Source organism: Carassius auratus, unplaced genomic scaffold (assembly GCF_003368295.1).
Source record: "Carassius auratus strain Wakin unplaced genomic scaffold, ASM336829v1 scaf_tig00016526, whole genome shotgun sequence".
Taxonomy (NCBI): Eukaryota; Metazoa; Chordata; class Actinopteri; order Cypriniformes; family Cyprinidae; genus Carassius; species Carassius auratus.
This window is the reverse complement of record NW_020524685.1, coordinates 18,923-31,983: the sequence shown is the minus strand read 5'-3', so window position 1 is coordinate 31,983 and position 13,061 is coordinate 18,923. Positions and strand designations below refer to the sequence as shown.

Sequence of the window (13,061 nt, the reverse complement as noted above, 5' to 3'; positions counted from 1 at the left end):
ACGAAAAATAGACTGACTCGCTCACGAGTCAAGAACCCTTTCTGTCAGACGCGTCTGATTCGAGAACCGAGGAGCTGATGATACTGCGCATGAGTAATTCAGTGTGAAGCAGACTGTCACAGGGCGTCTGAACCAAACTGATTCTTTTGATGACTGATTCTGAACTGATTCTGTGCTAATGTTATGAGTACGGGTAAACCGAAGGCTTGAATCAAGGGCAATCATCGCCAATGACGTCATTACGTTGAGCGCAAAAAAACGGTAAACCGTTTTCTTCAACCGGTTTAATGAATCGAACTGTCCAGAAGAACCGGTTTGCGGAAAAGAACCGAACTTTCCATCACTACTGGTGATCTGAAAACCGATGCAACCGAATCTTGACTAGTGAATGAGTTAATTGTTCGTTCGTTATCTGGCTCGGCTCTGTGTTCATCTACAGTTCTCTCTTCACAGCAGTTCAGTCAGTGTACTGTTTGAGTAAATGAATTACTCCGGGATATTGGTTTGTTTTAACTCAGAGGGAGTGTCAGCCACATTAAAAAAGTTAACAGCTTAAGTCTTTTGTGGATTAATGCTTATTGGAGATGCGAACCGTTTCAAATGATTCAGTTCGATTTGGTGAACTGGTTCCAAAAGATCCGGTTACATCGAGTGATTCGTTCGCGAACCGGATATCACTACACTGCAGAGTTTTGAACTCTTCTCACAACAGACACGGAAGAGAAGACAATGATGAATAAAGTTGTAGGTTTTGCTATTTTTGGACCAAAATGTATTTTGGATGCTTCAAAAAATGACCCTCTGATGTCACATGGACTACTTTGATGATGTTTTTCTTACCTTTCTGGACATGGACAGTATACCGTACACACAGCTTCAATGGAGGGACTAAGAGCTCTCGGACTAAATCTAAAATATCTTAAACTGTGTTCCGAAGATGAACGGAAAATGTCTTTACAATTTCTAACTTTTACCTTTTGATTTTAGGATGAAATATTACAAGTTTTGTGTAAATCAGTGATACACATATTTAACAGGTTCCTGCAGATATTGACTGAAATACAATCATAATGTATGCCCTCAGGTTAGATACACACATATATATTTCAAGTTAAAGACATTTATATTTTACGTGTTTTATGTATTATGTATCTCAAATTTTTTGTGTCCACCACTTCCGGAAAGGTGTTCCAGTAAAAAAAAAAAAAAAAAAAAAAAACATTGTGGAAGGCTCATTATCCAAGAATAATGTTTGCTGAAAACCATGAAAAACTAAAATCTCTTGTATAAATCCGATCCTGAAAACCTTTCGAATGGACTGGCGCTGTAATTAATGCATCACAAAAGGCATGTCCAGGGCTTGTTATAATTACTAAAGGTTCCTCTCAAACACTAGACAGCTACTGCTGAATTCTCTTACAAAATCCCTTTATCAAGTCATGTGGTTCATTTGCAGTGTGAAGATGGAGGTTAAGAATTCAAACCAACAGCTGTCAAATGAAATCCCCTCATGGATTTTTTTACACAGTGGGGATCAGTGCACTTGAAAATATGGCTGTGCACATAAGCCGACCAAGGCGACTGACTAGATGGCCCAAAATCTGTAGGTAATGAGTAATGCAGACTTTGAGGGATGCTTTTAGAAAATGCACAGTAATACTCATTAATGCTGATGATAACAATATCTGGAGGAATCTCAAAACCCTGTTAAGAACTTGTCAGAGACATATTTCACCTCAAAATGAAAATAAATGATTATTCAAATTCTAATTATTAATTTAAAATTATAATATTTTCACGACATTTCAAGCAGTTTTCTCCAAACTGTAAGGCAAAAAACAACAATGATACTATTAGTATTACTTTTGAAGTATTTATGCATCATATATTTAAAAAGTATATACATCATAGAAATATAACTTGTTGATTTATACATTGTTGTTGTTTGAACAAATGTTTATTTTATTTTAATATAATACAGAACTAATTGAATATTTCATTATGTATTATTTGATTTTGCATAGATTTAAATGTAATATAATTTTAATAAATTAACGAATAAAAAAATATATTATTTTCATGACAATAAAATATTAAATAATTGATATATATATATATATATATATATATATATATATATATATATATATATATATATATATATGTTTTTTATATTAAATATATTTTAACAAAATATAAATGATTTAATGCTTGTTTTTATGAAAATAATGTGATAATGCAAAAAATCTAAATATTTGCATACAAATTTAGGCTTTTAATTGTACGTTTTTGTTTTTTTGCAATTACATTTAGAAATAAGATAACATTTAATCTAATAATCAAAAACTGCATGAAAAATATCATTCACATCACGTGATCGACCATGTTATTTCAGAGATTATGTGTGATGTCAGTGTGAGCCGTGGCTTTACCTCCATCATGTACTGGTCCACCACATGCAGCTCACTCGGATCTCCTTTGTGTGATTTATACATCTCAGTGTCATCTGGGGTGGGCATGTATCTGATGAACAACACCACAAATGTAAACATGGCAAAGCACTGAAATGCCTGCCCTAATTTCATTTTACATCGGTCCAAACTCTCTGCTTCATTAATACTTCATAGATGCCCATTTTAAGCATGCACAATTCTAAAAGGATGTCTCACAACCCTTGTTTCTTTTTAGCCTAGCAAGCCTATTTTCTCCTCTGAGATTGCCTCGTTTTCTCTTTGCATCTCTCCTTCTTGTCCTCTGAAAAGGGTGCATGCTACTCTGATTTCCACTGGCCCGAGGAACAGGGGTTGATTAAAAGCCAAGTTGCAGTCAGCTTGTACAAAGTGTTCAGGTAGTTGATGCTCTGGCTGTTCCTGACTTGCATCCTGTTTGAACCTGGCTCACCTCCAAAATGGACCTGTGTTCAGGTCGTTTTAGCATGTTTCAAATCCATACCACACTGACTATTTCATGAGCTCAAGGATGCTGGATGGAGAAACCACAGCCACCTACCATTAATATTGCAGCTTCTGCTGGGACTATCCCAGTTGAGATTGCATTCGGAAGCCACACTCAGATATTGGTTGCATTTGGCTAAATAAATATAAATCTCTCAGTAGGTACATTAGATTATGCCTCCCGCATGCAGATCGGCCTCCAGCAGTCATCTAAGGATGCTTCTTGCAGACAAATGTGGAAGAGAAAGCATTTTTCCAGCTTCCCTCTGGGCAACTCAATAGTTTCCTTTTCCTCAAATTCATCCAATAAAAGTTTCAGAAGCAGGCTGTTCTGTTAAGAGAGCCTGGCATATGCTCTTTTATATTAGCATTAAAGAAATGCTGTGGTGTGTTCCTCAACATGAACTGCTCGTGACTTCCCGCAGTCTCCGTGGTCTTCATTAGATCTGCCACTTGAGTATCTTACAAAACAGACTGCACTCTGTTCTTTCGCATTGAACTGTGGTCTCCACTGCTGTATTTTCATTTATATTTTATAAAAGGGTCTCTGACAAATAACATGGACACAAGTCTTTTTTTCAAGCATCAACTTTTGAGGTTAAAGGAATAGTTCACCCAAAAATAAAAATTTGATGTTTATCTGCTTACCCCCAGGGCATCCAAGAGGTGACTGTTTCTTCAGCAGAAAACAAACAGAGATTTTAAAAACAAACTATTGCAGTCTGTTAGTCATATACTGCAAGTGGATGGTAATTATGCCTAAAATATACAGTAAAAAAAAAAAAAGAAAATATACACAAACAAAACCAAATTAAACAATTTTGCGCCCCGTCCAGCAGATGGCGCCCCAGACAGGCTGCCTGGGGTGCCATCTGCTGGACTGGGCACAAAATTGCAGAATTAAAAATTTGCCTTGGGCACCAAATAACCTAGAGCTGGCCCTGGGTGGCGGTAATGCACTTATAAGACCGATTGTTTTGTGTCTGTCGGCAGAGCCGGCCCTGCCGCCACCCGTCTCTCAAATTGACCAGTGACACTCTATCTACAATCTCAATTAGGAGTGTCAATGATCCACCTGAGAGATAGGTGGCGGTAATGCACTTATAAGTGTGCAATCCACTGTAAAGCAAGAAGAAGAAGACGCCTCATCCAGGCTGTGTTCTGAGTAGGGGCTCATACAGTTCCGACATTGCAGTGTATCAGAGGTAAAAAACTTTATAAATACTGTTCAGTTTCTTGCACAGACTGATCGTTTTGTGTCTTTACACATCAATGTATCGTCACGAGCCGCAGGGTTCAATTTGGTTATGTTTGTGTATGTTTTTTATTATTTCTTATTTTAGCTGTGATTCCCATCCACTTACATTATATGACTGATAGACTACAATGGTTTGAGTTAAAAATCTCAGTTTGTGTTCTACTGAAGAAACAAAGTCACCTACATCTCGGATGCCCTGGGGGTAAGCAGATAAACATATCTGTGTGTTTTTCTTTCTTTCTTTTTTTTTACTGTTTAGTTTAGACTTATTACTGTTTGAACCTTAACAGTCTTAAAAAATAATTACTTAAAGCTGCAGTTTGTATGTTTTGCCTCTTTGCCACCATCTTTGTTTGAAACCTGCAATTGCAGTTATTTGTGGAATTATTATCTTTATTTGGTTGTGCACCGACACAACTCCTTAGTGCCGATGAATCTGTTTTGATGTGCAAGATAGACATTTTCACTGGAAATTGTCAGGTTTTGTATCCAGTAGTAAATCTCCATAACCTGCTTTCAGATGGAGCAGCATTCACTACACAGAGCCGTATAGTTCACTGACAAACTACATAAATAAATGCAAATGATATTTTCAATATTATGAAATTTTGCTGCAATGATAAAGTTGTTTGCGAAGCTTTTCAGTGAACTATGAACATTATCAGGATCATGTGACACTGAAGACTAGAGTAATGATGCTGAAAATTCAGCTTCACCATCATATGTATAAATTGCATTTTTAAAACATATTAAAATGCAAAACAGCTATTTTAAATTGTTGTAATATTTCACAATATCATGGTTTTTACAGTATTTAACTGAATTTTATACCATTTATAATTATGTGATCACTTTTAAAACAATTCTGTGGACAGAAATTTTTATTTAAAATGTTTTCGTACGGAATATTTTTTTAAGACTGTTAAGTTTTAAACAGTGGAAAGCCTAAACTAAATGTTAATAAATAATAATACAAAAAATAAGTTTGATTAAATATAGTGGCACTTAAATGGACAGTTAATACCATTTAACCATAATTTGTGGGTAATTTTCCCCCAAAGAAGATTTTCTTTTTCCTGAAAATGCTAACTATCATTCGCATGGACTTTGTTGACTTTGCTCAGGGTATAACAACTAAAGAGGTTAGATCAGCTCAAATGAGTCCTATGACCAACCAGTTCCACAGCCTGTGCTAAACGAAAGAAAACTATTTGGCAAAAAGACTGAATCCTGGATTTTGTGATTAAATACAGTAGCATAATGAGAGATTTACAAGCAAATTTTGAGCAGGAAAATCAAATATTTCAGCACAGTTAAAGATGTACCAGACCAGCATAAACTACCTTGGATCAGCATGAAATTCATAAATATTCCACACACATTTTTAAACTTGACTTAAGCTGAGAAGCTGTCTTAGAAATGTGGCGCTCATGCCAAGAAATACTGAAAAAAAGCAGCAAAACACGATGTCTATAAACACGTGTTTATAAAGAAACAATTAATCAATCAACAGCCCTACTACACATACACCACCGCTTGTGAAGAGATGAACTACTGTGTCAGCTGTGGAGTTTGGCATGCTGCTTTGTCTCCATGTAACTCTTACCTCCTGAGGGAGGCAATATGCTCGTCAGAGAGACCCCCTTCCTCTTCATTTATAATCAATAATTTGTCCTTGAGCTCTTTTGGATGCACAGGGAAACTTCTGAGAAAAATATCTGTGGGGACAACACATAATAAAGTTAAACACACACATAAATGTTCAGTCTTGAGCAACACTTGAAACAATCTCTGCTGACAGCAGCTCTTCCCACCTGCGATGAAAAACTCCAAGCGCATTTTGAAGACAAAAGGGTGGTGTGCTTAATTACCTCTCTCTACATAAACCAATGAGGGCCAGATGCATGCTGATTTGCATTGTACAAAACCTGAATTGATGGGAATTTAATTTTACCTAATAAAGCTGGCTATGCTGAAGTTGCAAACATAAAAAAGGAATGAGTAATGGGTGCCGTGGCGATTGGTATAATGCTCATTACGGCAACATATTCATACTTTGATTGAGCAGCACCAGGTTCAAGGGTACAATTACAATGTTAAGTCTATTTTTCCTGTTTGCAGAACCTGGAAAAAATTGGAATTCACTCTAATAAGAGAAGAAGGGTCTTGCACCCCTTGATATTATTTTATCTCAGCAATAAACCCAGCAAGAAAATCCACATCTTAAGATTTCAACCATTACCACTTTGTAAAACCTATGCGTTTCAGAAAAGTGGAGCATAGAGGAGCAACAATAATGTACATTATGTGTAAAATAATGTTTTTTTTTTGTTTGTTTTTAGTTTCGTTTTTAACCTTAAACCACATGAACACATTGCATTACACCAAATACACCAAATAATGTTCTTTTTAGCAACGTCATGTGACCCCTTTAAGTCTGGAACTCATGGACATCAGCAGAGACTGGGATTCGTTCTTTGTGATGCTTTGCCAGGCCTTTACTGTAGCTGACTCCAAATATTGTTTGTTTGTGGGTCTTTCTGTCTTAAGTTTTGTCTTCAGCTATTGAAATGCATGCTCAGTCAGGTTGAGATCAGGAGATTGACTTGGCCACTGCAGAATATTCCACTTTTTTACCTTTAAAAACTCCTGGGCTGTTTTTGCTGTATGTTTTGGGTCATTGTCCACTTGAACTATGAAGCGCCATCCAATCAACTTTGCTGATTTGGCTGAATCTGTCTGAATCTTTTTCAGAAGTGGTCTGACTTTTTTAGATGTTTTTTTGTTTGGCAAATCTGGCCTGGTTTGCACCTTGTGGTGAAGCCTTCTCTTGATTGTACACTTTAACACTGACACGTCTACCTCCTGGAGAGTGTTCTTCTCTTGACTGGATAAGTTGTGAAAGGGTTTTCTTTACCACGGAGAAGATCCTCAGATCATCCACCACTGTTGTCCCATGTTACTGTTTTTACTGTATTTTTGGTTAAATAAACGCAGCACTGGTGAGCATGAGAGACTGCATTATTAATCTCAGATATGCTGTCCTCTTAATGAAAAGTAAATGACTTTTTAATAATTTGAATAATCAAATAATAGTACAATGACAAATTCAAAGCCAATTATTTAAAAAAAATTCTACACTGAAAAATAATATATCAGCAAAAAAAATAAGGCATTTTATTTTATAAAGCAAGTAGCTTTAAATTCTATACAAAAGCACTAACATATAACTTTGTCCTTGTGCTTTTATGTGCCACTTTTGTAAAATGATATGCTGTTTGCCTTATTTCCTAAGTGTGTGATTGCACTAAAAACTGCTCAGAGCTGTAGGAGCCAACAGGGACTTCAGACTACCGTTCCTCACTCCTGATTCACCACCAGCTGAACAGACAAACCCATATGAAAAGTTTTCAAGACATAATTGCGACTCAAATCATTTTAAATTTGCAATTCCTTTACAGGTAGTATATGCAGCGGGAGCAAAAAAAAAAAAATTCCATTGAAATGGAGAGCTATGATTCAGCCGTTGATTTCAGAAATAGACAGAACTGATTAAAAATGAGAACATATAAATAATGGGTCTTAAAGTCCAGGATCATTAGTGAAAATTATCTTTATCAGTAAAATGATTGAAAGGGTTAAATGAAAAATTTACATAAATTGCAGAATTATTTAACAGTTTTCAAAAGTTTCAAAAATTAAGTAAGTTTGAAGGAGTATTTCTGTTCCAAAAATACTCCTTCTGGTTTGTCACAAGTTTCGGAAAGTTTTTTTCGAGTATGGCTCTGTGTGACGTTAGATGGAGCGGAATTTCCTTATATGGGTCCTAAGGCACTTCTGCCGGAAGAGCGCGCGCTCCCGTATAGCAGAGCACTGAGAGCACAACAGACATTCACTGATCAGAGCGAAAGCGTTGCGAAATGTCACAAAAGTAGTGTGTTTTTGGTTGCCAGGGCAAGACAACCCTGCACAGATTACCAAAAAAAAAACAGCATTAAGGGACCAGTGGATGGAGTTTATTTTTACAGAGCATCAACGGAGTTGTGCAAGTGTTTGTGTTTGTTCCCTGCATTTCGAAGATGCTTGTTTTACAAACAAGGTCCAGTTTGACACCGGATTTGCACATCGTTTATTTCTTAAGGATAATGCAGTCCCAACGAAAAAGGGTCACGATCGTGTGTTGGAACCGCAGGCGGTGAGTAAAACTGCTTCAAATATCTCTGTGTTGTTAACTTAGCTATCGGCGCAAAAGCACATCAAGTAAACAACATGCGATGCTGGCATCAAACTGCACTTTCCACATGTACAGCTTAAGAAAATACGACAAAGTGGAACTTAGTCATTTTCAAAAGCAAATATATACAGTTTCAGTACATACCACATAGAGATGTCATTGCTGATGCTGCTCTTGTTAAATTTCAGCCTCGGGATCTGATTCTGGATCATAAATAAACGGCTGAATCTGACTGTTAGCCATGGTTTGTTTTGGATGGTTTTTTCTTCACGGTAATGTCACAGCTTCCAAACGCTCTCAACGCAAAAGCCTACTGGCGCTCGTGATTCTTTAGCTCCGCCCACACGTCACGCCTCCAGTCGCTCGTGTTTTTCTGGGAAAAAACGGTACAGACTATCTTTCTCTTATGAATATAATAAAACTAAAGACTTTTTGGAGTTATGAAGGATGCAGTACTACTCTATAGGTACTCAAGATTAACAGGATATTGAGTGAAAACGAGCATTTCACCCACCCCTTTAAGCACTGCAGTTTAAAACAACAGATTTTAGGCCGTTGAAACACAAACAACTGAGCTATATGCATGTGCTGTCTCTGTTTCTGTGAGAGGAGGACATAAGACAGCATCAGCTTCTTTTTGCCGCTTTATTGGCTTTGAACGATTGCATAAACATTTATGTGTGTCCAAATGCTTGGCTTTGCAAGTATCCTCATAAACAGAGTCATTTAGGTCTTGAGGGAACGTAAACCGTTGCGAGAGAAAGCGCATGTGTATCAGTATCCGGACTTCGGTCTTAAAGTGGAAGCTGTCCAATATTCGTCCTGTCTGCCATTCATATTAATCACTTAAATCACTTTTGTAACTAGAGTAAGAAGCAAATAAATAATGAAATAATGATAATGCTAATAATTATGCCTATAAACTAGGGCTGGGCAAAAATCGAATGCGAAATTGACTCCAGAAGTGGCGTTTACTACACAGAGCTGTAGTTCACTGACAAGATACATAAAAATCACATTCAAAATTGCTGGTGATTCATTGGCGATTTTGAATGCGATTTTGTGAAGCTTGTCAGTGAGCTACAGCTCTGTGTAGTAGCTCTTGTCAGTGTGTAGTAAGTGTAATATATATGTATATATAAATATATATATATATATATATATATATATATATATATACATATATATATATATATATATATAGAGAGAGAGAGAGAGAGAGAGAAAGATAGATACATAGATAGCATAGATAACTTATACAGTGAAGGTGAAGATTAATTAATTTACACAATGCATTTCTTATTTATTGTAGTTTTTCGTCCTATTGCTTGTAATTATTTTCTTGTTCCTATTTCTTCAATGACTGTTTATTTATCTTCAGTGAGCTTGAGTTTTTTTTTTTTTTTTTTTTTTATATTGACATTGGTGAAAAGGATTATTGAAATTCTATGGTATCAAAGATTTTAATATCATAATATATACATTATTATATTATTATATATTTAATATAATAATATTATTTTTAAAAGAAAAAAAATATTTATTTATTTTGATCTGGTCTCCAAACCACTTATCCAACCACTTATATATTTTATTTTATATATTAAATTTAAAATTAGTGCTGTTTTTAAACTATTTATAAGAGATTCCCGAAAAGTAATGTATCGCAGTTTCCACAAAAATATTAAACAGCAGAGCGGCAAACATTAATAAGAACAAGAAATGTATCTTGAACATTAAATCAGCATATTTAATGATGGTGAAAATTCAGCTTTGCGTCAACAGAATAAATTACTTTTTTAAATATATACAAATAGAAAACAGTTATTTTAAATTGTAATAACATTTCAAACTTTTACTATTCTTTCTGTATTTTTAATCAAATAAATGCAGCCTTGGCATAAGAAAAAAAATAAAAAATACCAACCCCAAACTTTTGAACAGTCATGTGTGCATAATGTTTTAAATTACTGCTTGTGTTTGCCACTCACCATGTTTTGGAGCAAAGATAATAATATCACCTACTCTATATTCAAATAAACCTCACTGAGTGATGATTTGTAATCGTTTTGTTTATTTATCCACAAGAGGGGGTGGAAAAGTTTAGCCGAAACTACTACTTACGGATGGAAAGCTGATTCATGATGATAAGACACGGACACGAGTGCAATGCACAATCTCATAATTCCTTCATCTGTATTTTCAACACATTGCCATCCACGCGCACAGCAACTTTAAGCTATGTCTGCTACAGTGTCTGTGCCTCTGTGGAATAAAGCTACATGGTAATGAACCCAGCTAAGGCATTGCATTTCTAACCACCGCTTTGTTGTGTAATGCTTCAGCGAAACCCGTAAAGATACATAAACAATGTATCCTGTTACAATACTGATGTGGTATATGACGGGACAATCGGGATGGGGTAAATCACGCAGGCATTTCCTTCACATCATGCAAGAGCTCCTATGAGCTGAATCACCCTGCTAGTCTCTTTTCTTTTCCATGCAGTCGGGGGAGTTTTCTGGCTGAGTTATTACTGATCAACATGCAATATTCATCTGAGGAGGCATTATCATTTTGCCGAGCTCTATAGTCCTTTGCCCCTTCGTGTTAGACTGGCTGAGAGATAAATTGCCTGGGGGCTGCTCTGGGCCCTGATTGCCTGCCGCCGCAGCTTGTCAGAGACAGGGGAAGAGGAAGAGGACACTTGGAAGGGAAGAGATAGCTGACACACAGGCTAGTAAGGGTGCCATGCATTTTTCATACCGCTTCCCTAATTGAGGCACCTGCGAGAGAAACTCAGCCGTTTGCTTGCTGCCGGTGTTATTGTTGTCGTTCAGCTTTACAGGGATTCGGCTGCTTTTCAAATTCAATCTCTTTTCTTCCCCAAGCAGACAAGGCCTTGATTTACCTCTCTGTGAAGTGCTCAGGTGAAAACAGAATGAAAAAGTGGTGGAAATGTCTACCTTTGCATGTGCAAGGTAACGGTAACCCCTTTCAACTCACAATTTAGTTTAAGTGCACTTTGGGAACATAAAATGTTGGCTGTCTATTAGAATCCAACAATCAAGCGCAAAAATGTGGCGTCAAAAATCTGTATAACACTTGTAGGGATGGTTTAAATATTAACAGCCAAGATCACAAAGACCTACTTCTATTTGCAAATCAGTTTCATCTTGTAAAAAGCATTACAATGCTTCTAAAGCTATTCAAGTCCACCAGCAAAGCAAAGTAACGTAAGAAATAAACAAGGTGCTCAGAAATAACACGCTTAAGAGAACATCAACATACTTCTTATGTATGACAAAGCTTGGCTTCTGGGAAACAAGCATCAAAGAGTTGTTTTCAACAGAACACTCGAAACGCAGTGTGATGAATCAACATATTCCATGCTTTAGTATCACTTAGAGGACACGGAAATATTGCAGTAACTTTTTTTATGCTGCAATTTCCAAGTAGTGGATTTGTCAGTTTAATGCAACACTGCCACCTAGATGTAGCTTGTGTGACACGTTCAGATGTCAGCATTGAGCTTTTATCAGGTTTTCTGTCAACTGTTCCTGAGCATTTTTTCTATAGGTGCTTAATTTCATTTTCAAAGGATGTTAAATACCCCATTAAGTATGGTCAAAAAGTCTGTTCCATTTTTCCAATACATTTTCCATTTCACATACCAGCAGTGTAAGTAAAACTCAGAATTTTAATCATCTGTTCCAGTGTTATTTTAGTATTATAGCATTTATTCATATTTTGAATTAGTTTTATTATTATATTTTCAGTTTAATTTCTTCATCATAACATTTATTTGCTTTAATTTAAACAAAATGCTAAATCTAAGGTTTGTTTCTAGGTTTACATGTATTAAAATTGAATTGTTACAAACCTTTATGAGTTTTTTCTTCTGCTGAACACAAAAGAAGATATTTTAAGAATGTTGGTAACCAAACAGCTGACGGTAGCCATTGAGTTCCATAGCAGGGACAAAAATACAGTAGTCAATGGCTACCATGAACTTTTAAGATACCAACACTCTTCAAAATATTTTCTTCTGTGTTCAACAGAAGAAACACACTCTCACAGGTTTGGAGCAATTGGAGAGTGAGTACATTTCATTTTTCATCTCTTCAAATTAGCTCTTGAGTCAGATTTTCAATGTTCAATCTCAGACTTTTAGGCTTATGATACATCAATAAATGTAACTCAAATTACAATATTTGCCCGTTTTATCATCTGCCTGGTAAAAATCCTGCACACCTTTCCTGATAAGTCACAAAATTCGAGCTAAGTATAAAACAAGACTAACAGTGAGGTTTGCCTAAACACCTCTAATAAATACATGAGCATAAGAGTAATCGGTACGGCTGTCTGCTAAAAGCTTGCTTTTTAATTCATAGTGTGTTTTCAAACTTGAAAATCTATTGAGGACTACACTATGCACAAATTGTTTTGTCAGATGTATTGTTATTCAAAGTCAACCCATAAGAGGGTTTTCTCTGTTGCTGCTCTAATCCTTCCACAGAGATCAATAACCCACTCACCATGACTGATTCCACAACTTCTACAACAAATACACCATTTATAACGAGCAACGGCCTGACAATCCTCCTCAAGAACA

The 13,061-nt window shown here is 36.1% G+C and overlaps 1 protein-coding gene across 1 annotated transcript in view; it reads right to left on the bottom strand.

Annotated features, from left to right (window-relative positions):
• Positions 1-13,061, bottom strand: part of LOC113075237 (formin-like protein 13) — a 45,235-nt gene that overhangs the window by 20,759 nt on the left and 11,415 nt on the right. The window contains exons 9-10 of the mRNA XM_026247901.1: positions 5,819-5,930; positions 2,433-2,523 (exon numbers count right to left, since the gene is read on the bottom strand). Coding sequence (XP_026103686.1) covers positions 2,433-2,523; positions 5,819-5,930 — 203 coding nt within the window. The remainder of the gene's footprint in view (positions 1-2,432; positions 2,524-5,818; positions 5,931-13,061) is intronic.